At 40.7% G+C, this 25829-nt stretch overlaps 1 protein-coding gene across 4 annotated transcripts in view; it reads right to left on the minus strand.

The window, feature by feature from the left end:
* prkd3 (protein kinase D3) overlaps nucleotides 1–25829 on the minus strand; it is a 112187-nt gene that overhangs the window by 27638 nt on the left and 58720 nt on the right. For all 4 annotated transcript variants that reach the window (XM_061968588.2, XM_061968587.2, XM_061968586.2 and 1 more), the window contains exons 3-4: nucleotides 25110–25248; nucleotides 15463–15594 (exon numbers count right to left, since the gene is read on the minus strand). In XM_061968588.2, the coding sequence (XP_061824572.1) occupies nucleotides 15463–15594; nucleotides 25110–25248 (271 nt within the window). The remainder of the gene's footprint in view (nucleotides 1–15462; nucleotides 15595–25109; nucleotides 25249–25829) is intronic.

Consider the following 25829-nt stretch of genomic DNA (forward strand, 5'->3'; position numbering starts at 1 on the left):
ATGTGACCAAATCTGCTGGGTCGAAAGTATACATACAGCAATGTTAATATTTGGTTACATGTTCCTTGGCAAGTTACACTGCAATAAGGCACTTTTGGTAGCCATCCACAAGCTTCTGGCAAGCTTCTGGTTGAATTTTTGACCACTCCTCTTGACAACATTGGTGCAGTTCAGCTAAATTTGTTGGTTTTCTGACATGGACTTCTTTCTTCAGCATTGTCCACATGTTTAACTCAGGACTTTGGGAAGGCCATTCTAATACCTTAATTCTAGCCTGATTTAGCGATTCCTTTACCATTTTTGACGTGTGTTTGGGGTCATTGTCCTGTTGGAACACTCAACTGCACCCAAGACCCAACCTGCGGGCTGATGAATTTAGGTAATTTTTTGGTTTCATCGGACATCACATGAACAAAGATAAGACCTTCTGGAGGAAAGTTCTGTGGTCAGATGAAACAAAAATTGAGCTGTATGGCCACAATACCCAGCAATATGTTTGGAAGAGAAAAGGTGAGGCCTTTAATCCCAAAAACACCATTCCTGCCTTTAATCCCAAAAACACCATTCCTACCGTCAATCATGGTGGTGGTAGTATTATGCTATGGGCCTGTTTTTCTGCCAATAGAACTGGTGCAGAGAGTAAATGGGACAATGAAAAAAGAGGATTACCTCCAAATTCTTCAGGACAACCTAAAATCATCAGTCCGGAGGTTGGGTCTTGGGCGCATTTGGGTGTTCCAACAGGACAAGGACCCCAAACACACGTCAAAAGTGGTAAAGGAATGGCTAAATCAGGCTAGATTTAAGGTTTTAGAATGGCCTTCCCAAAGTCCTGACTTAAACGTGTGGACAATGCTGAAGAAACAAGTCCATGTCAGAAAACCAACAAATTTAGCTAAACTGCACCAATTTTGTCAAGAGGAGTGGTCAAAAATTCAACCAAAAGCTTGCGGATGGCTAAATGTGTGTATGTAACCTAATCATATAATGTCTTCACATTATTAAAATAGTTGATTTACTGACACTATCTGCTGCTCTATCATATATTGGTGTGTAGATTAAAAAAAAAAAAAAAAAATAATATATATATATATATATATATATATATATATATATATATATATATATATATATATATATATATATATATATATTAGGGTTGTCCCGATACCAATAATTTGGTAGCAGTACCAAAATGTATTAAGATACTTTTCGATACTTTTCCAAATAAAGGGAACTAGGAAAAATGTCAATATTGGTAAATTGCACCTCAAACAAAATATATTTTTTTTCCCTAGTTGGAAAAACTGGGTTCTTTTTTTGGCATACGTGCTCGCTTGTCCGTGTTAATAGGCTGATCTTGCTCATTCGGTTTGAAGCCGAAATATTTCCACAACGGGACATTTGGCTTTGCAATCATCTTTTTTTCTTCTAATTTTTGATGCCGTGCTGTGATTCTCACTCGCGAGTCGTGACCAGCGAGGCTCTGTTGCTTTTGGAACCTATCAATCCTGCCTTCACTACCAGAGACAAAAATTGTGGATGACTGACAGGAGGGTTCATTCCCTTCAATGAATACTACACTCTTAGAAATAAGGGTTCCAAAAGGGTTCTTCTACAAGGGCTGAGGTTCTAACTGGAACCATTTGCTTCTGAAAAACCCTTTCCCGAAGAAAGGGTTTTTCAAGGGTTCTTGGTAACGCTAATGGTTCCAGTAAGAACCATTTTGATCCAGAGAACCCTTTAAAACCCCTTTTCTGAATAATTGGTTTTAAAAGGGTTCTCACTAACACTAAGGGTTCTAGTAAGAACTATTTTGATCCAGAGAACCGTTTTTGGAAGAAAGAGTTCTTCAGGGATTGTTGAAAGCATGGGTAAGATCCTGCGTCACCAGGGACATACTTCCTGATAATATTTGCCAATAATGGTGCAAAATACATTTCCTTGTGACTATTGATACAAATACTTTTCATATACAATGTTTTTGTTTATTTTAAAGCAAGCTCTTCTTCCCCAGATCCTGTTGATCAAACTGTAATATAATTGCCCATCATGGGATTTGAACACCTGCCACCAAGTCTAAAGTCACTGGCAATAGTGACTGAGCTAACCAGCTGGCTGCCTTCAGTCATCAGGTCCACCATACTAGTCTATTACCTTACACCTTCTGTTCAGACATACAAATAATGGCAGTCCTATAACTGAAATGTTCTGTTACCAATTTATTTCCACAACCATTAATTATAAGAAAGCAAGATCTTCATCAGCAAATCTTGTTGACTCAGGCAAAGATTAGCTGTGACTGAGAGGACCATTTTTGAAATCTGCCTTGACAACTGCTGTCTGGCTGGTGATTCCATTTGAGAAATAGCTCAGTGATTTAGGAGCTGGTTCTTGGCGCCAAAGAACCTGGGTTCAAGCCCTGACAAAGGTGGTGATGACAGCTCATGAAAATGCCAGATGGTCTTTGTGAAGCAAACATATACATTTTAGAGTCATGATAGATTAAACATCAGTTATTAACTTATGGAGCAAATCGAATCAATTAAAAAATCAAATTACCAATATCTCCATTCTGTCTAGATGCAATATGTGTATTTTCAGATTTTTGTCTTGATAACTGATATATTTACAGTGGTTTCAAATCTGCATGCACAATAGTGAATGGCTTAATCAATTTGTGAAGCCACTGTTGAATTGTCACTTGCCAATTAGCTCAGCATGATAGACCACAGTCTTCGGTTCTATTGTTGTGGATTTTAGCCTCAACTGGTGCTCAGGATTGCCTTAATGTGCCAAAAATCGCCCGGACCCGACCCATCGCTGCGCAGCAGTTATAATTGTGTTTATTTAGTTTAGTTACACTACTCCCTTCTTAAGGAGGAAATGACACTGCAAAGAACTAGCAAGGGGGTCCCTGCAGCAAGGATATAACCCCTCTTTCTGGGGCATCTAAGTGATCTATACGACTCACTGGACAAAGGCTTTTGAAAGTTTGTTACAAGTCAGGTGATCTAGGGATACAGTTTGAAGTTGTGAGTTCAAGGCCTGGTTGATGCAGAGTGACCATGTTAATGCATACTGAGGTGATGTGTGGATTAGTGACAGACAGGTTAAAAAATATTAAACACTTATTTTACAGACAATTTTACTCATGTATTTGTCTCCTCCTCATACTTTTCCATGATCGGCCTCATCCCATGGCTGCTGTACCCTGCTGACTGGCTTAGTCAAGTTGTGAAGCTGCACATAAGTTCATTGATACACAACGGTCTTTGATGTCAGAGGCCAAGCCTTAACTGATGCAAAAATCACACTGTAATGCTGACTTTTAGGCTACTACATCAGGGTTTGTTGATGCTGGGAATTGAACCCTGATCTCCCAGGGGAAAGGGCAAGGTTTGGTGTGTTGGGCCAGGGAGCTGGCATGATGGTGGCTGTCATGTGTGAGTTAAGAGCTGGTTGCCCCATGTATTGCACCACATGGTCTGTTCTTCCCTGCCTACAAACCAGGTGTGACATACCAATAGTGATTACTGTGAACAGAACAGAACAAAGAAGAACAGGAGAGAGAACAGAAGAAACTTCCGAGAATCAAGGTGAGCTAAATATAATATATTATTTCAGCATGCTTGACCCTAGCTGAGGACTTTTACGGTAAAAGGTGGACTAAGCATTTGTTTCTTGTTATGTTTTGTTCGTTTGCTTATTTGTTTGTTTTCTTGTAGAAAACAAACAAACAAATTGTATTGTGGTCAAACAATACAATACCTGACAAAGCTCTGCTGAGAGCTGCCATAACAAAATAGGTTACAATATAGCTGTACAATTAATCTTAAATCATCCTAAAAAGGTTATTGTAGTTGTTATTTTAATGAAATATTATAGTATAAATTGTCAATGTTAGAAGGAGCTTTAACGTTCTCGGTAGCGGCGTTGCGGTCGCCATCCAGCTCGTCTTTGGAGGTGAGCACCCTGGATCTAATACATCCATGTTGAGCACACACTAATGTGCGGGTAGGAGGAGCAGGGAGACTGGGCTTGAGCTTGGTCTCCAACATAGTGGTAGCAGAAAGATAACACAAGACGAAGGTTACAGAGCGGATGATTCTTCCATATTATATAACTTTTTAAAAAACATGTACACCTCATCTTAATGGTTAATGGTTACCTCTTACTATATTGCTTGTCATTTTTCTTGAATGCATATAGGCTCAGGAGAGTGAAGAATGTAGAGAGGATGAAAGGAGCATTGAAGCTCATACCAATGAAATGTCTACAGAGATGCTTAAGGTACACCCAGATCTGAACTCTTTAAAGGAGAGAATGAGACGAACCTATGCATACTGAAAGACCTTCATGGCAACTGCCAAGGCAGAGGAATCATCGAAAAGTTTCCCGCACTGAAGCTTCCTAAAATAGTTGGTATCTTCAAGCATTGAATTGACCATATTTAATTGTATGTGTATTATTTCATTTATGATCATCAAGTATTTTGAGATGACATTTTGTATCCCTCCTTACAGCTTCTGTGGGAGATGAAGGAGCAATTCCTTGTAGAAGCTGATCGCAGAATGGTCACAGAGCTGGATCGAATGGCAACGAAGATGGTTCAAAGAGCATCTATGTGTGACCTAAAGGACTGCTGCCAGAGGGCAATCAATGTCTGCCTGGATGATTCAGTAAGACGAGGTATCTAGGCCTATATGTGTATCTATAGGAGCCACAATCTGTATTTCTGAAAAACAAAAAATATTACAGAATAATTTTATTTCCTCAGGACTCATTAGGGATGCAGCAATTCTACTGCTGCCTTCCATTTTCAGAGAGGACTCATCCTTTCTATACACTCTACTGGAGGTAAATATTGCATTTAAGGTCAAGATTTAGGAATTGGCATTATCCATATTATGGCAACATTGAGTCATTTTGCTGTTTTCACAGCAGGTTTTATTTACTGACATGTATCTGTTTTTATTGCATAGGAGCCAAGCGTGCCTACTCCAGCAATCATGCTCCATAACACACACGAGGGGAACACTTTGCAGGCACAAAGGATAACCCTATACCTGGATGGTATACAGGTTTTGACTGAGGACAGCAGCATGGACAAATCATATGCTATGAGTGCATTAATGTCACTCTATTTTGTTTTTGCTGTCCAGTACCCAAAGGAACTGAGAAAAACTCTTATTTTCATTGAAAGATTTGTGTTGGGGATCAAGGACCACAGTGTTGTACCCATTTCAGTGAAGAGACTATACAACTGTGTCGGAAGTGGGGAGTAGTGAGTAGATGTGTTGCAGCATGGGATTTCATGCGTTATGTTCTTGTTAATGGTCAAATTCCTGCTGCTACCCTTTGTTTGTACATATTGATAAAAAAAAAATATCCCTTATTTAATACATATTTTGGACCAATACATTTTGTTTGATTTTGGCATAATGACGTCTCTAGATTTCCATTATTGTTACAATACGTAACATTTTGAGTACTTATTACATAACACTGAAAAGTATTTCAACATTATTTAAATCAATGTGAAAACTTTGTGGGATTCCCTCACTTTCTCATGATTCTGTTCCACTGTCACAATTAGTACATACAATATGTACACTGATTCTTTTCATTGGACCATGCATTATTTTATTGTTTGTAGATAGCTTACAATAAGGCGCAGTAAATGCAGTAAGTGCACCTTGGATTGATTGAACTAAAACTATTTTGTGTCTCTTTCTGCCATGTCACCATTGCTGGAGATTTATTTACACAAATGCACCTACTGAGGACAGCATGATGTGTCTGGCCTGTCATGTTGCTGATTCCACTGGACCTATGCTGACTTTTGACCTGTTCTCCCCTGGGACCTACACAGCCTCTCCTGTTTTGTTGGACTATCTTTAAATAAATGTTTTTCTCATTAAAATGTTTTGAATGTTTGTTCAATGTCAACATGATAAATGACCACAATATAATATGAACTAAACTGATCTGTAGAATACAACATGGTTCTTTATAGAACCCTCAGAAGACAAGACGGTTATCGGAGAAAACCTTTGAAAAGGGATGTTTTTAGAACCCCCTGTGTCAGGTCTAGATGAAACCCTTGAAACATGAAAGAGTTCTTAGTGGAACTCCCTGTGTGGGTTCTAGATGAAACCCTTGAAACATGAAAGGGTTCTTAGTGGAACTCCCTGCATGGGTTCTAGATGAAACCCTTGAAACATAAAAGGGTTCTTAGTGGAACTCCCTGCATGGGTTCTAGATGAAACCCTTGAAACATAAAAGGGTTCTTAGTGGAACTCCCTGCATGGGTTCTAGATGAAACCCTTGACAAACGAAAGGGTTCTTAGTGGAACTCCCTGTGTGGGTTCTATATGAAACCCTTGAAACACGAAAGGGTTCTTAGTGGCACTCCCTGCCTGGGTTCTAGATGAAACCCTTGAAAAACAAAAGGGTTCTTAATGGAACTCCCTGTGTGGGTTCTAGATGAAACCCTTGAAATACGAAAGGGTTCTTAGTGGAACTCCCTGTGTGGGTTCTAGATGAAACCCTTGAAACATGAAAGGGTTCTTAGTGGAACTCCCTGTGTGGGTTCTTTGTAGAACCTCTCATGGGGGGTTCTGGGTGGAACCTTACACACACAGTTCTAGGTATAACCCTTCATGTTGGGTTCTAGGTATAACCCTTCATGTTGGGTTCTAGGTAGAACCCTCCAAAAGGGTTGCAGGTGGAACCTTTATAAAAAGGTTCTACCTGGAGCCAAAAAGGGTTCTCCTATGAGGACGAGCCGAAGAACCTTATATGGTTCTACTTAGCACTTTTATTTCTAAGAGTGTACTGTTAAACAAACGCGCTCAGGTTGCACCCTGTTTGAACGCAAAAGACAAAGACAACAAACACACACGAACATAGCAATTTATCGATGATGACAAACTAATCAAGTTCATTTTCATTTATCTTTCGATTAATTCACTTATTGATTATCGGCCCAGGCCTAATCAGCTCTGTGTTGTGGATCAATAAAGTTTGTCTAGGGCTAAGTCTAAGTGTTGTAAAACTGTATTAGAGGATGCTTTTATTATCCATCCATCCATTTTCTTCCGCTTATCCGAGGTCGGGTCGCGGGGTCAGCAGCCTAAGCAGAGAAGCCCAGACTTCCCTCTTCCCAGCCACTTCGTCCAGCTCCTCCCGGGGGATCCTGAGGCGTTCCCAGGCCAGCCGGGAGACATAGTCTTCTCATCGTGTCCTGGGTCTTCCCCGTGGCCTCCTGCCGGTCGGATTTGCCCTAAACACCTCCCAAGGGAGGCGTTCGGGTGGCATCCTGAGCCGATGCACGAACCACCTCATCTGGCTCCTCTCAATGTGGAGGAGCAGCGGCTTTACTCTGAGCTCCTCTCGGATGACAGAGCTTCTCACCCTATCTCTAAGGGAGAGACCCGCCATCCGGCGGATGAAACTCATTTCGGCCGCTTGTACCTGTGATCGTGTCCTTTCGGTCAAAACCCAAAGCTCATGACCATAGGTGAGGATGGGAACGTAGATCGACCGGTAAATTGAGAGCTTTGCCTTCCGGCTCAGCTCCTTCTTCACCACAACGGATCGATACAGCGTCCGCATTACTGAAGACGCCGCACCGATCCGCCTGTCGATCTCTCGATCCACTCTTACCTGACTCTTGAACAAGACTCCTAGGTACTCCTCCCCAACCTGGAGATGGCACTCCACCCTTTCCCGGGCGAGAACCATGGACTCGGACTTGGAGGTGCTGATTCTAATCCCAGACGCTTCACACTCGGCTGCGAACCAATCCAGCGAGAGCTGAAGATCCTGGCCAGTTGAAGCCATCAGGACCACATCATCTGCAAAAAACAAAGACCTAATCCTGCAGCCACCAAACCGGATCCCCTCAACGCCCTGACTGCGCCTAGAAATTCTGTCTATAAAAGTTATGAACAGAATCGGTGACAAAGGGCAGCCTTGGCGGAGTCCAACCCTCACTGGAAACGGGTCCGACTTACTGCCGGCAATGCGGACCAAGCTCTGAAAATGATCATACAAGGAGCGGACCGCCACAATCAGACGATACCCCATACTCTCTGAGCACTCCCCACAGGACTTCCTGGGGGAAACGGTCGAATGCCTTCTCCAAGGTCCACAAAGCACATGTAGACTGGTTGGGAAAACTCCCATGCACCCTCAAGGACCCTGCCGAGATTATAGAGTTGGTCTCCCATTCCACGACCAGGACGAAAACCACAATGTTCCTCCTGGATCCAAGGTTCGACTATCCGGCGTAGCCTCCTCTCCAGTTTCATCTGAATAAACCTTACCGAGAAGGCTGAGGAGTGTGATCCCACGATAGTTGGAACACACCCTCCTTTACTTAAAGAGAAGAACCACCACCCAGTCTGCCAATCCAGAGGCACCGCCCCTGATGTTCACGCGATGTTGCAGAGTCTTGTCAACCAAGACAGCCCCACAGCATCCAGAGCCTTAAGGAACTCCGGGCGGATCTCATCCACCCCCGGGGCCTTGCTACCGAGGAGCTTTTTAACTACCTCGGCAACCTCATCCCCAGAAATAGGAGAGCCCTCCACAGATTCCCCACGCACAGCTTCTTCGTAGGAAGGCGTGTTGGTAGGATTGAGGAGGTCTTCGAAGTATTCCCTCCACCGATCCACAACAGAGGTCAGCAACACACCATCCTCACCATATACGGTGTTGACAGTGCACTGCTTCCCCCCAAGGCGGCGAATGGTGGTCCAGAATCGCTTCGAAGCCGTCCTGAAGTCGTTTTCCATGGCTTCCCCAAACTCCTCCAATGTCCGAGTTTTTGCCTCCGCGACCGCTGAAGCTGCACTTCGCTTGGCCTGTCTGTACCTGTCCGCTGCCTCTGGGGTCCCAATAGCCAAAAGGACCTGATAGGACTCTTTCTTCAGCTTGACGGCATCGGGTTCTTGGATTACCGCCCCGACAGGCACCAACCACCTTGCGGCCACAGCTCCAATCAGCCGCCTTTACAATAGAGGCACGGAACATCGTCCACTCGGACTCAATGTCCAGCACCTCCCTCGTGACATGTTCAAAGTTCTTCCGGAGGTGGGAATTGAAACTATCTCTGACAGGAGACTGCTAGGCGTTCCCAACAGACCCTCACAATGCGTTTGGGCCTGCCAGGTCTGTCCGGCATCTTACCCCACCATCGGAGCCAGTTCACCACCAGGTGGTGATCGGTAGAAAGCTCTGCCCCTCTCTTCACCTGAGTGTCCAAAACATGAGGCCGCAAATCCGATGACATAACTACAAAGTCAATCATGGAACTGCGGCCGAGGGTGTCCTGATGCCAAGTGCACATATGGACACCCTTATGTTTGAACATTGTGTTTGTTATGGACAATCCGTGACGAGCACAAAAGTCCAATAACAAAGCACCAGTTGGGTTCAGATCCTTGCGGCCATTCTTCCCAATCACGCCTCTCCAGGTTTCACTGTCGTTGCCAACATGAGCGTTGAAGTCCCCCAGGGAACACTCTCCAGTACTCCCTCAAGGGAGAATCCAAAGAGAGTGGGTACTCTGAGCTGCTGCTTGGTGCGTAAGCACAAACAACAGTCAGGACCCGTCCCCCAACCCGAAGGCGGAGGAAAGCTATCCTCTCGTCTACTGGGTTAAAGTCCAATGTGCAGGCTTTGAGCCGGGGGGCAACAAGAATTGCCACCCCAGCCCGTCGCTTCTCATTGCCTGCAACGCGCAGAGTGGAAGAGAGTCCAGCCCCTCTCGAGAGAACAGGTTCCAGAGCCCTTGCTGTGCGTCAAAGTGAGTCCAACTATATCTAGCCGAAACTTCTCCACCTCGCGCACCAGCTCAGGCTCTTTCCCTCACAGCGAGGTGACGTTCCACGTCCCAAGACCTAGCTTATGTAGCCGAGGATCGGACCGCTAAGTGCCCTGCCTTTGGCTGCCGCCCAGCTCACACTGCACCCGACCTCTATGACCCCTCCCATGAATAGTGAGCCCATTGGTGGGGGGACCATGGCACCATTCCCAAATTATGTGGGCTCTATTGATAACCTCACTAAAAACTTTAACGACGCCCTGCGCGAAACCATTGATAGTATAGCACCGTTAAAGCTAACAAGGGCCCCTAAAAGGCGTACCCTATGGTTTACAGAAGAAACTAGAGCTCATAAATTATCATGTAGAAAGCTGGAACGCAAATGACTAAACTTGAGGTTTTCCATCAAGCCTGGAGTGATAGTTGAATAACTTATAAACGCATGCTTACCATAGCTAAAGCTAAATATTACTCAAATCTCATCCGCCTCAACAAAAACGATCCTAAATTTTTGTATAGTACAGTAGCATCGCTAACCCAACAAGGAACTCCTCCCAGTAGCTCCACCCACTCGGCAGATGACTTTATGAATTTATTTAATAAGAAAATTGAACTCATTAGAAAGGAGATTAAAGACAACGCATCCCAGCTACAACTGGGTTCTATTAACACAGATACAACTGTATATACGACGGATACTGCCCTCCAAAATAGTCTCTCTCTTTTTGATGAAATAACATTAGAGGAATTGTTACGGGATATTATGGGATAAAACAAACAACATGTTTACTTGACCCACTTCCTGGGAAACTTATCAAGGAGCTTTTTGTATTATTAGGTCCATCAGTGCTAAATATTATAAACGTATCACTTTCCTCTGGCACTGTTCCCCTAGCATTCAAAAAAGCGGTTATTCATCCTCTGCTCAAAAGACCTAACCTCGATCCTGACCTCATGGTAAACTACCGACCGGTGTCCCACCTTCCCTTTATTTCGAAAATCCTCGCAAAAATTGTTGCACAGCAGCTAAATAAACACTTAGTGTCTAACAATCTCTGTGAACCCTTTCAATCCGGTTTCAGGGCAAATCACTCTACGGAAACAGCCCTCGCAAAAATAACTAAGGATCTATTGCTAACGATGGATTCTGATGCGTCATCTATGTTGCTGCTTCTTGATCTTAGCGCTGCTTTCAATACCGTCGACCATAATATTTTATTAGAGCGTATCAAAACAAGTATTGGTATGTCAGACTTAGCCTTGTGTTGGTTTAACTCTTATCTTACTGACAGGATGCAGTGCGTCTTCCATAACAATGTGACATCGGACTATGTTAAGGTAACGTGCAGAGTTCCTCAGGGTTCGGTTCTTGGCCCTGCACTCATTAGTACCTACTTGCTGCCGCTAGGCGGCATCATACGCAAATACGGTGTTAGCTTTCACTTTTGGAAGAAAGGATTCCAGACCCAGTTTCAATTGAGGACTATAATGATACCATAGAGCGAAATCCCAACTCCATGTTCCTCAGTAATGTGACACAGCAGGAAATAGTTACAATCGTAAAAAAATGTAAATCTAAGACTTCAACTGATTGTAACGGAATTGATATGGAAACGATAAAAAAGGTTATTGAAGAGATCTCAGGACCATTAATGTATATTAGTAACCTATCATTTCAAACAGGTAAATTTCCAAACAAAATGAAAATAGCTAAAGTTGCACCAATTTACAAGACTGGCGACAAACATCAATTTACAAATTATAGATCTGTTTCCTTACTTCCACAATTTTCTAAAATCATTGAAAAACTGTTCAATAACAGATTAGAGAGTTTCATAAATAAAAATAGAATACTCGAAGAAAATCAATATGGATACAGAGCTAATGTTTCAACTTCGATGGCTTTAATTGAAATTACAGAAGAAATTACCAATGCTATAGATAATAAAAAATGTGCGGCAGCAGTTTTTATGGATCTAACTAAAGCATTTGACACAATTAATCACAATATTTTAATCAAAAAACTAGAACGATATGGCATCAGAGGGTTAGTCTTAAACTGGATAAGAAGTTATCTAATGAACAGGAAACAATATGTGAAACTAGGCGAACACACCTCTACAACGCTAAATATATCCTGTGGTGTACCTCAGGGATCAATACTAGGACCTAAATTATTCAATCTATATATAAATGACATTTGTAAAGTTACAAAAGATTTAAAGTTAGTATTATTTGCGGATGATACAACAGCGTTTTGTTCAGGAGAGAACACACAGAAGATACTACAAATAATAACAGAAGAAATTAACAAATTAAAAAGATGGTTTGACAAAAACAGACTATCGTTGAATCTCAGTAAAACTAAAATAATGCTATTTGGTAACAGTAGAAGAGAAAGTCAAACACAAATACAAATAGACGGAATAGAAATTGAAAGAGTAAATGAAACCAAATTTCTTGGTATAATGATTGATGATAAATTGAACTGGAAATCTCACGTAAAAAATATACAACATAAAGTAGCAAGAAACACGTCAATAATGAATAAAGCAAAACATGTCCTAGACAAAAAATCACTTCATATTCTCTACTGCTCACTAGTGTTACCATATCTGAGTTACTGTGTAGAAATATGGGGAAATAACTACAAAAGTACACTTCATTCATTAACGGTGTTACAAAAAAGATCAGTTAGAATAATACATAATGTTGGATATAGAGAACATACATATCCTTTATTTATTGAATCAAAGATACTGAAATTCTACGACATAGTGAATTTGAAAACAGCTAAAATTATACACAAAGCAAACTATAACCTGCTACCCAAAAATATACAACAATTCTTCTCAAAAAAAGAGGAGAAATATAATCTTAAAGAGAAATGTAATTTAAAACATTTGTATGCACGTACAACACTTAAGACCTTCAGTATATCAGTATGTGGAATTAAATTATGGAATGGATTAAGCAAAGCAATCAAACAATGTACTAATATGATTCACTTCAAGAAACTCTTCAAACTTAAAGTGTTTAGAAAGTATAAAGAAGAAGAACCATGATAAACATTCTGTATTTATTTAACTCATCCATTCTTTCATTCACAAACTAATCTTACTTATCTCAACATATGAAATGTAACTTACTTCACCAATTATTATTTATTTACTTATTTTTATTGTGATTACTTATGGAGTATATTGTGAATAAACTGAGAACAGGAAGTGAACAAAAGTTTTAGCAACTGTTATGTAAAAGAAAAGGGGTAGGATTAAATAAGCTCTGCTTCTTCCTACTCCTTTTCGAACATGTTGAATAGAGAAACTGGAGATTGTGATGTATCATGTTGTATGATTGCATGTTCGAAATAAACTCAAACTCAAACTCAAACTTTCAACTCTACATGCCCCTAAAGCTGACCAACACGCCGGATTGTAGTCAGCTGGAGGCGTGTCTTAATGAAATTAAACAATGGATGTCCGCTAACTTTTTGAAACTGAACGCCAAGAAAACGGAAATGCTGATTATCGGTCCTGCTAGACACCGACACCTATTTAATAATACCACCTTAACATTTGACAACCAAACAATTACACAAGGCGACTCGGTAAAGAATCTGAGTATTATCTTCGACCCAATTCTCTCGTTTGAGTCACACATTAAGAGTGTTACTAAAACGGCCTTCTTTCATCTCCGTGATATCGCTAAAATTCGTTCCATTTTGTCCACTAGCGACGCTGAGATCATTATTCATGCGTTCGTTACGTCTCGTCTCGATTACTGTAACGTATTATTTTCGGGTCTCCCTATGTCTAGCATTAAAAGATTACAGTTGGTACAAAATGCGGCTGCTAGACTTTTGACAAGAACAAGAAAGTTTGATCATATTACGCCTATACTGGCTCACCTGCACTGGCTTCCTGTGCACTTAAGATGTGACTTTAAGGTTTTACTACTTACGAATATAATACTGCACATTCTAGCTCCAGCCTATCTTGCCGATTGTATTGTACCATATGTCCCGGCAAGAAATCTGCGTTCAAAGAACTCCGGCTTATTAGTGATTCCCATAGCCCAAAAAAAGTCTGCGGGCTATAGAGTGAAGTGAAGTGAAGTGAATTATATTTATATAGCGCTTTTCTCTAGTGACTCAAAGCGCTTTACATCGTGAAACCCAATATCTAAGTTACATTTAAACCAGTGTGGGTGGCACTGGGAGCAGGTGGGTAAAGTGTCTTGCCCAAGTACACAACGGCAGTGACTAGGATGGCGGAAGCGGGGATCAAACCTGCAACCCTCAAGTTGCTGGCACGGCCGCTCTGCTCTACCAACCGAGCTATACCTTATGATAGAGCGTTTTCTATTCGGGCTCCAGTACTATGGAATGCCCTCCCGGTAACAGTTAGAGATGCTATCTCAATAGAAGCATTTAAGTACCATCTTAAAACTCATTTGTATACTCTAGCCTTTAAATAGACTCCCTTTTTAGACCAGTTGATCTGCCGTTTCTTTTCTTTTCTCCTCTGCCCCCCTCTCCCTTGTGGAGGGGGGGGACACAGGTCCGGTGGCCATGGATGAAGTGCTGGCTGTCCAAAGTCGGGACCCGGGGTGGACCGCTCGCCTGTGCATCGGTTGGGGACATCTCTGTGCTGCTGACCCGTCCCCGCCCAGGATGGTCTCCTGCTGGCCCCAAAAATGGACTGGACTCTCACTATTCTGTTGGATCCACTATGGACTTTCACAATATTATGTCAGACCCACTCGACGTCCATTGCACCCGGTGAGGGGGGGGGGGGGGGGGGTTACCCACATCTGCGGTCCTCTCCAAGGTTTCTTATAGTCATTCTCATCGACGTACCAGTGGGTTGTGAGTTTTTCCTTGCCCTTATGTGGGCGCTGAACCATGAATGTCGTTGTGGCTTGTGCAGCCCTTTGAGACACTTGTGATTTAGGGCTATATAAATAAACATCGATTGATTGATTGACCCACGTTGCCTTTTCGGGCTGAGCCCGGCCGGGCCCCATGGGGACAGGCCCGGCCACCAGGCGCTCGCCATCGTGCCCCACCTCTGGGCCTGGCTCCAGAGGGGAGCCCCGGTGACCCGCGTCCTGGCGAGGGAAATCTAGGTTCTCGATTTGTACTTTTCATAAAGGTCTTTGAGCTGCTCTTTGTCTGATCCCTCAACTAGGACCTGTTTGTCTTGGGAGACCCTACCAGGGGGCATAGAAGCCCCCGGACAACATAGCTCCTAGGATCATTGGGACAAGCAAACTCCTCTACCATGATGGCAGCTCAGAAAGGAGATGCTTTTATTATGTAATTGTTAATAAAAAAAACATTTCCTGTATTTAAAATACAATGTCTATGAGGTTCATAATAACAATATTGTATGTAAAACTGGCATGTATGGAATATGCTACAAAGCATGATTCTGGAATACACCAACAGTATGAATTGGCTTTTCAAGGAATTTGAATTCCACTTTCTTCAGTTTGAATTTGAATTGCATTTCTCCTTCCTGTTTGCAACCTCAATTCAAATTTGTAGGAGCCAGAAATTTGGGATGCATTCTCAATTTAATTCAGAATTTTGCACAAACAAATTTTATATGTGTGTGTCTAACCTTCACATTTCAGCCCCTGCCGAACGAGACCCCACAGCATCTCCCCGCAGTAGTCACAGAAGGTGGGGGCCTTGTAGGAGTGGACATAGAGGGCGTGGGGTCGAATCTGGAAGTCTTCAACTGTGGCTTGGGCTAGAAACAATAGTCAAATTATGTAACCAAACTAGAAAAGTAAAGTAATCCAAAACTTGGCCAAGCAAATTGAAGGATGAAAAGAAAATAGAATAATGTCATAGTGGGTAGAGGGAAATGAAAAAAAAAAAGGAAACAATTATCACATTCTTTGTCCAACTATGTCAAACAATTGTAATATATAAACAGTAGCACAAAACAGTTTTGATAGGAGCTCATACGTTTTGTTAATGTAAATGAGCATAAAAAAGTTCAAAGGGAAGGATTCCTCTGCAATGTCCAAACTACTACAGTAGAGGGCATTATATCTGCGCTGACATTAAGTTAATAATGAGAAAGTCAATACCCAGTTCTATAATTATATCCTATTAGCCTATTATTTATAATCTAGAGAAGCAATAGATTTGTTTCTCTTCCTGTTTTCTATTTTCTCACTCGGTGGTTTGTGGGTCAAACACAGAGATCATTGTTGGAAGTAAGAGTTCTTTAGTCAAGTGAATGTGTGATTCACTAAAATGAGAAGATGTGTAAGATTGTGAGGTAACAGCTTCCAAACATGTACGTACATCCAGAGTTCATTTTCTGTCTAAGGCTGCATTAGCATTACTGTTTTTTGTGTAGGCAGTAGTTTGGAGTTTGGGGGGTTTAAGTGTTTTCTGAGAACAAGAAAAAAACATTGGCAGTAATTGTAATATTACATTTTCAACAACCGACATACTCATCTTTGTATGTCAAGACAAAGAACTGAGTGACAAATATGCCAATGGATGTTCTTCCACCACCATAAAACATTTGTTTACTCAACAGGCTTCAACAATCTTAAACCTTGTATGCTAGACCATTTTACATGTATCTCAAATTGACTCGTCAGCATTATAAGTAGCATTTGACATCTATTTTTTTGATATTCAATAATAAAACAAAATCGCCACCTATTTTTCTATAAGGAAAATACATGGCTAGAAATTATAAAAATTATGAGAAATGGTTTGTTTGTTGCTGTCAGTCTTCTTTGGAAGTCATCCCCTAACTGACTGATAGACCCAAACCAAGAGGTAAATACAGTAAAGGAGAGCAAGGCTGTAGATAGTGTACTAGGTGGTGCATAAGTCATCTCTTGGCTATTATTTTACTTTAAGATTAGAGCAAACATTTGATTTACAAGCCAGCTTCCAATCACTCCTCCACCCCTACATAACGTAGTGAATGTCACAGTGAACCTTGTCAGATTCGACCAAAACATCCAGTGTCTCACTCAGGAGTCAAGACTCACAAGCCAAAGTATCATAAAGGCAGCCAAGGGCGTTAAAATGAATTCTAAACGACAGATGTTCATCCATAAAAAAATGGAGAAGCTGCTAATAGTGTGTTTGACAGAAAAGCCACTTGGAGGAGCTACAATAGAAGTCTACTCTCCAAAGTAAAGGCATATGTTATTATTATATTTAGGGATGTCCCTATCAACATTTTTGGCCTTAGATCCAAACCGATTTCAAGTCTGGATCCGATACTTTGACAAAAGATTATAGAACTGAAAACATAACCTTTTTGGTGTAGGTAAGAAAGTCTGTGTTCTGCAAAGCAAAGCGCACGACTTTCATCTTGGGCGTTTAAAAAACGACACAGCCAGCCGGTCAGGTCGCAGCGCACGGACGGAAATCCATAAAGAAAACTGTACATCACGGGAAATACAAGTAAACTGAAAAACTTCTTGATGACTCCTTAATCCATCCATCTATTTTCCACCGCTTGTTCTCTTGATGTCTCGTAGGGATGGAGCCTAATGAGCTGCGCTCGGGCGCAAGGCAGCACACTGGACACGTCGGCACCTCCTAAACCGTCACCTCCTAAACCGTCACCCAGAAAAAATGTTTGAAACCAGCGAAGCGAAACGTCGGTTTGTGTAGTATTTACAATATTAAAAGTTCAATTGTTAGTTAACTTTTTTTACAAACAGCATATTCCATCCAGACTGATAGAAACATGTTCACTGTGGAGGACACTGCTTGTCAGAAAGTAAAAGTTGAAAGACACTAAAGTGAACATTACTGTTTTACACTGGATGTTTACATTGTCACATTAAAGACACAAGTTTGTTTTGAAATTTGTTTGAAACAGTGGATGTTCCTGCACAATTATTTGCACTTAAAAATACAAATATGTAGTAATAAATATGATTAAAACATTTCAGCATTATGTTTGTGTTCAATTACAGTAAGTGTGTTTATCCTAAACATCCCTGCCACTTAATTTTACATACTATGGCATTTTTAAGTCTTTTTTTGGGGGGCACAATAATATCATACCGTGGCCTTAATGCCGTGATAATATCGTATCGTGAGATTTTAGTACTGTTACATTCCTTGGGCTTGAAAAGGTTGGTGACCACTGATTTACAAACCCCGTTTCCATATGAGTTGGGAAATTGTGTTAGATGTAAATATAAACGGAATACAATGATTTGAAAATCATTTTCAACCCATATTCAGTCGAATATGCTACAAAGACAACATATTTGATGTTCAAACTGATAAACATTTTTTTTTTTGCAAATAATCATTAACTTTAGAATTTGATGCCAGCAACACGTGACAAAGAAGTTGGGAAAGGTGGCAATAAATACTGATAGTTGAGGAATGCTCATCAAACACTTATTTGGAACATCCCACAGGTATGCAGGCTAATTGGGAACAGGTGGGTGCCATGATTGGGTATAAAAACAGCTTCCCAAAAAATGCTCAGTCTTTCACAAGAAACGATGGGGCGAGGTACACCCCTTTGTCCACAACTGCGTGAGCAAATAGTCAAACAGTTTAAGAACAACGTTTCTCAAAGTGCAATTGCAAGAAATTTAGGGATTTCAACATCTACGGTCCATAATATCATCAAAAGGTTCAGAGAATCTGGAGAAATCACTCCACGTAAGCGGCATGGCCGGAAACCAACATTGAATGACCGTGACCTTCGATCGCTCAGACGGCACTGTATCAAAAACCGACATCAATCTCTAAAGGATATCACCACATGGGCTCAGGAACACTTCAGAAAACCACTGTCACTAAATACAGTTGGTCGCTACATCTGTAAGTGCAAGTTAAAGCTCTACTATGCAAAGCGAAAGCCATTTATTAACAACATCCAGAAACGCCGCCGGCTTCTCTGGGCCCGAGACCATCTAAGATGGACTGATGCAAAGTGGGAAAGTGTTCTGTGGTCTGACGAGTCCACATTTCAAATTGTTTTTGGAAATATTCGACATAGTGTCATCCGGACCAAAGGGGAAGCGAACCATCCAGACTGTTATCGACGCAAAGTTCAAAAGCCAGCATCTGTGATGGTATGAGGGTGCATTAGTGCCCAAGGCATAGGTAACTTACACATCTGTGAAGGCACCATTAATGCTGAAAGGTACATACAGGTTTTGGAACAACATATGCTGCCATCTAAGCGCCGTCTTTTTCATGGACGCCCCTGCTTATTTCAGCAAGACAATGTCAAGCCACATTCAGCAAGTGTTACAACAGTGTGGCTTCGTAAAAAAAAGTGTGCGGGTACTTTCCTGGACCGCCTGCAGTCCAGACCTGTCTCCCATCGAAAATGTGTGGCGCATTATGAAGCGTAAAATACGACAGCGGAGACCACGGACTGTTGAACGACTGAAGCTCTACATAAAACAAGAATGGGAAAGAATTTCACTTTCAAAGCTTCAACAATTAGTTTCCTCAGTTCCCAATCGTTTATTGAGTGTTGTTTAAAGAAAAGGTGATGTAACACAGTGGTGAACATGCCCTTTCCCAACTACTTTGGCACGTGTTGCAGCCATGAAGTTCTAAGTTAATTATTATTTGCAAAAAAAAAAAAAAGTTTATGAGTTTGAACATGAAATATCTTGTCTTTGTAGTGCATTCAATTGAATATGGGTTGAAAAGGATTTACAAATCATTGTATTCCGTTTATATTTACATCTAACACAATTTCCCAACTCATATGGAAACGGGGTTTGTAGATGAACCAGGAAGCAGACACACTGAGAAAGCCTCCTGGACTAAGACTGTTGCAAAAGATCAACACAAGGAGCTGTTTGTGTCTAGTTATGCACTTTGCTGAGCTTCGATAGTTTTTTTGAAAGACCGAGATTGAATTTCAACCGTGAAAGTTCAGTGGCGAACCAATCCCAAGAGCAAGACAAGTGGAGAGGATGGGACCGCAGTGTGGAGAGCTGCAGCATCAGCCCTGAGGACATCAAACTTCAAATTCCCTCAAAGTGACACAGATCAGAACACAACAAAAACAAAGAGAAAACACAATCAGAGTAGTAGTAGGTTTTATACAAGTGTGTGCACACACACGACATTTAAAATAATTCTAATTGTATAATTGTATTTTCTGTATGTCATGAGTGTTTTGTTGCCAGTTGCTGTAAAACAATACATGTTCAACTGTTATTCTTCCATAACTCTTTTTTGTGACACTTTTCAGGAGTCATTCCTTCAAAAATAAGGGTATCCAACACTTCGAACATAGGACGATTGTAATGTGTCATTAGGTTGGTTAACTGAGTAACACTAAAGGCGCTACATAAACAGTAACAAAAACAACCAAAAAAGGGTTTTGTAATAAAAGAACAAGAAAAAGAAAAATATAGATCTAATCACTTTAATATCGTTTATATACTGATATTATATATAATATATGATAGGTATCTTTTTTATTGACTTGTGTATCGATCACGCCTACTGCAAACCTTTTGACTGGAGATTCCACTGCATACTGATTGTAATCTGGTGATTTACCAAAAGACCCATAATAGTTATGAGTTAGTTTTTGAGTACTGCTTTAGACTATGACATACAGCTGGGCGATGTAGACCAAAACTCGTATCCCAATATATTTTGGCTGAATCCCGATATTCGATATTTATACCGCAATATTTTTTCCGTAAAGTACATTTAGACAAAGTCAAACCCAAATACAGTTGTGGTCAAAAGTTTACATACACTTGTGAAGAAAATAATGTCATGGCTGTCTTGAGTTTCCAATAATTTCTACAACTCTTATTTTTTTGTGATACATACTTGTTGGTCACAAAAAACATTCATGAAGTTTGGTTCAAGTTTCACTGCAATAAGGCGCTTTTGGTAGCCATCCACAAGCTTCTGGTTGAGTTTTTGACCACTCCTCTTGACAAAATTGGTGCAGTTCAGCTTAATGTGTTGGTTTTCTGACAAGGACTTGTTTCTTCAGCATTGTCTACACATTTAAGTCAGGACTTTGAGAAGGCCATTCTAAAACCGTAATTCTAGCCTGATTTAGCCATTCCTTTACCACTTTTGACGTGTGTTTGTTTTGACTGTGCCCAAGACCCAACCTCCAGGCTGATGATTTTAGGTTGTCCTGAAGAATTTGGAGGTAATCCTCCTTTTTCATTGTCCCATTTACTCTCTGTAAAGCACAAGTTTCATTAGCAGCAAAACAGGCCCAGAGCATAAAACTACCACCATGCTTGACGGTAGGAATTGGTGTTCCTGGAATTAAAGGCCTCACCTTTTCTCCTCCAAACATATTGCTGGTTATTGTGGCCAAACAGCTCAATCTTTATTTCATCTAACCACAGAACTTTCCTCCAAATGGTCTTATCTATGTCCATGTGATGTCAGATGAAACACAAATTGAGATGTTTGGCCACAATACCCAGCCTTCCCAAAGTCTTGACTTAAACGTGTGGACAATGCTGAAGAAACAAGTCCATGTCAGAAAACCAACAAATTTAGCTGAACTGCACCAATTTTTTCAAGAGGAGTGGTAAAAAACTCAACCAGAAGCTTGCCAGAAGCTTTTGGATGGCTACCACAAGCGCCTTATTGCAGTGAAACTTGCCAAGGGACATGTAACCAAATATTAACATTGCTGTATGTATACTTTTGACCCAGCAGATTTGGTCACATTTTCAGTAGACCCATAATAAATTCATAAAAGAAACCAAACTTCATGAATGTTTTTGTGACCAATAAGTATGTGCTCTAATCCCTCTAAGAGTTCAGAGAAATAAGATAAATTATTATAAACTCAAGACAGCCATGACATTATGTTCTTTACCAGGACTGTATGTGTGTCAAGTTGTTTTATTTAAACAAATACTTAACATTTCTGGAAATGTAAAATTTTCATTCATAGATAAATGCATGTAAAAATGTTAAAAAGCCTTGAAATGTAATATAATAATAATAAAGTATAATCTTCATTAAAACAAACCTTTAACTATGCTGAAATACTCTGCTATTTAACAAAAACACAAAAGAACCAAATATAAAATAAAGTCCCTGGTTTAAGAGGACATTTTAAACATCAGCAGCAACTTGATAACAATTCAACAATAGTTTTTTTTAGCTCAACATTTTTAGAAGACCCTTTTTCCCCATAAAAATTTTAGCCAGGAACACCAAGCTGCCAATTGCAGGATGCTGTGTGGCAGCTGACAATATTGCCACTCCAGTTAAACACCCTCTCAGATTTTGTGTACACATTTGTTGTGGCAAAGTACTTTAACTGGGAATCTCATATAACTATTTCGGGCAGCTTTTTAAATCTGTTTTTGTCATACCGTTGCAACTAGGAGCTTATCTATTTACACAAAGTTTATATTTTGGCAGAAATGTCTTCTCCATCGTTTTCAAGTACATCCATCTCTCTCGTGTTGATTTGATAGAATGACTAGATTGCAACTCGCTATGCTGCTGTCATGAACAGACCCGATTGCAGCCAACAATACTGCTGAGGAAAATTTTTGCATAGAGAGCAAAATCCAGAAAAAAGCAGGATCGGGAAGACACCGAGAAAAGAATGGAGTTTGTGTCAAGTGAGCGCGGCTCCTACCTCGCCACACTCTGTGTGTGGAGGAGGAGGCGGTACAGCACCCAGCGCAGACAGAATGAGCAGAGACTTCCGCATCAAAACATTAAGGATTACATATATCGGTATGGCGGTATTGTCTCAAATACATACCTCTTTCTAATAAATACCAGTATAATTCGTAATAGCGGTATACCGCCCAGCCCCACTGTGACATACACCCTGATGCAGTACAATTATCTCTGAGGACTCACTATCAACTTTTCTGATTCAAAAGCAAATTGGCTGGCGGGGGATATTTGCAGTCTGCAGTTTTGAGGTGAAAGATAATAAAGAAACCCAAGTAGGGCAAGAGAAACAGACAAAATGAAGGGCATTTTCACACACTTCTGCAAAACAGCTTCTTAACACTCACAGTAGTTCTTAAAATGTGTTGTGCTAATTGACCACAAGTTGTTTTGTAACCACTTCTCTCATCTGTTTGCTTTGAGGCACAGTGTTTCCATTCAGAAGCCACAAGTTCCAATTGAAGAAAAATATACTTATAACAAATTGAGTATTTATAAATAACATTAAACTTAGTATCAATTTCAAATTGCCAGTGATTGTGAATAAAGAGCTTGTGAAAATGGGTGGGAAGAGACAAGAGTGAAAAACAGAACAAAGGGACAATCGGTCAAGCCAAACCACAAACCTCATGGGCCCACATGGCCTTTGCAGTGTGTGTTGTGACCAGGGCCGGCCTGCATATGTGAGCATGTTTACATACCACTACTACAATCACTTATTGCAGGAAAAACAAACCCTCTTCTTTTGAGCGTGGATTCAAGAAAAAGCCACTTGTGCCTCTTTCTTGCAATGAAAGATACTCTCCCAAAGCCACAGCATTCAACTTGAAACTGACGGATGGTGACAAGAGACAAATTATTGGGCGGAGAGATTCATGTTCTCAGAAGCTTGAGAACATGGATTCACTGTGTCTATCATGCAAAACTCCTTGCATGAAGGTCACTATTGCATTTTATGTGACATAAAAAAGTCGACTACGGCTTTCACCTGGAGATTGAATTGATGAGGTTGAAAACTGTGGGCTCAAGTGGGAAAAAAGCAACAAAGACTGTCACAAAGAGCACGTAAGACAGTGGTCCCCAACCTTTTTGTAACTGCGGACCGGTCAGCGGGTTTGTTTTTGTTTTTTCTTGTCATAAAAAAATACAATCATTTGTGCTTACGGACTGTATCCCTGAAGTCTGTATTGATCTATATTGATATATAATGTAGGAACCAGAAATATTAATAACAGAAAGAAACAACCCTTTTGTGCGAATGAGTGTGAATGAGTGTAAATGGGGGAGGGAGGTTTTTTGGGTTGGTGCACTAATTGTAAGTGTTTTTTATGTTGATTTAATAAAAAATAAAAAAAAATAAAAAATATATATATATATTTTTTTTTATCATTTCTTGTGCGGCCCGGTACCAATCAAACCACGGGCCCGGTGGTTGGGGACCACTGACGTAAGAAAAACACAAACAGTGAGAAACAAAAAGAAGGAAGTTATCCAGTCTGCATTCCTTAGCCCTGATGCCTGAAGTATCCTCAGATCCTGAACCTATACAATTGCACCCAGCCTAAAGCCCTGCAAACAATACTGTGGGCTCTGAAGAAAGGGTAGAGAATTCAGCACAGGTGGTGTCAGGTGTTTCCAGATCCAGACAGATGGACAGCTTTGAGAAAAACACATTTTAATTCATTTGTGATCTCAGCATTTACACAGGAAGCGGATATAATCAATATTGGCTGTAAGTATCCTCAAAACACATGAATAGCTTACTTAAAAGTGAATCATCTCATGGAAAATTTTGATAAGGGAATTCTAAAAAGCTCAACTCAAAATGTAGGAAGGAGTGTCAGTTGATTCATTGGTAGTCATTCAGTGACAATGAAAAAACCCATCATAATCACAATGTTTCACTCAGCACAAAGAAGTCTCAGTGGGAGCAACTGACCCAGTGTGCAGTGTTGTTACACATGACACAACAAGCGGGCAGGTGTGTCAGTGATAACTGGGATCAAAAACTGGTACCCCAATGTTCTATTGATTTCAAACATCAGTATACCAGTAATTTGTTTAAAAAGATCAAGCCGTTTATGTTAAATACTACGGTCTGTCGAACAGTGTTTTAGCAATTTGGTAACTTCCTTGCAGGGTGTCTGTTGGTAGCTAGCCTATGCACTTAGTGTATTCCATTTGCTTTGTGTTTTAGCCACTCTGTAAAAACTACAGATGTCCCGATCCCGATCGTGTAACAGGACCGAGGACCGAGAAGCCAAACAAAGGGGTCAGTTTGTCCTTAACTACGGTTCAGGTCTAAAGGCGCAGCCTTGTAAGGATGGTACTGTAACACTAACCAATTCCAACTAAATAAGCATCCTAAATATGTTTCACTGTGTTTAATTTAGTTACTTGCTAAAAAAAACATTTTCAGTTACATATTCAACAATAACATTGTCAAAGTATCAAATGGACACACGAACTGGATCGGATCTGAAGCAAAAAAAAAAAGTTGGATTAGAGGCCAAAAATGCTGACCGGGACATCCCTATTAATAACAGTTATCGGACAGTGCGCACACACATTTAGGATTATAGTTTACAGCATACATACCGGAAAGCACCACCTCAATAAGGTCTCCCTCGTGGATGTCTTCCGCGGAGGTCAGCTTCTGCAGAATGTTTTCATCATTTAGGTCATGGCGAAACAGCAAGATCTTGTCGTACATGCCAAAGAAGCCACACTCTGGGAACTGGAGGGGGAGACGAGTCAGTTTGAGATACTTGTAAAATCCTACAGTATATGTGATACAAAACAGAAAATGTGCATCTTAACGGTCAGCATTGCTCTGTGGTAAGTTCAACTCTAGAACATTTTTAGGAGAGTGAGATTTGAAAAGGACAAAGAGGTACTGATTATCAGCCCTGACTTGTTTGGTCCTGTTTCGGTTGGTCGAGTCTAGACAGACCAACACAATCCAGTCATGAGTTCACCAGCGTGATGTACAAACACCGTTTCCATATGAGTTGGGAAATTGTGTTAGATGTAAATATAAACAGAATACAATGATTTGCAAATCATTTTCAACCCATATTCAGTTGAATATGCTACAAAGACAACATATTTGATGTTCAAACTGATAAAAAAAAATTTGTTTGCAAATAATCATTAACTTTAGAATTTGATGCCAGCAACATGTGACAAAGATGTTGGGAAAGGTGGCAATAAATACTGATAAAGTTGAGGAATGCTCATCAAACACTTATTTGGAACATCCCACAGGTGAACAGGCAAATTGGGAACAGGTGGGTGCCATGATTGGGTATAAAAGTA

This window comes from Nerophis lumbriciformis, linkage group LG08, assembly GCF_033978685.3.
Source record: "Nerophis lumbriciformis linkage group LG08, RoL_Nlum_v2.1, whole genome shotgun sequence".
In the NCBI taxonomy this organism is placed as follows: domain Eukaryota; kingdom Metazoa; phylum Chordata; class Actinopteri; order Syngnathiformes; family Syngnathidae; genus Nerophis; species Nerophis lumbriciformis.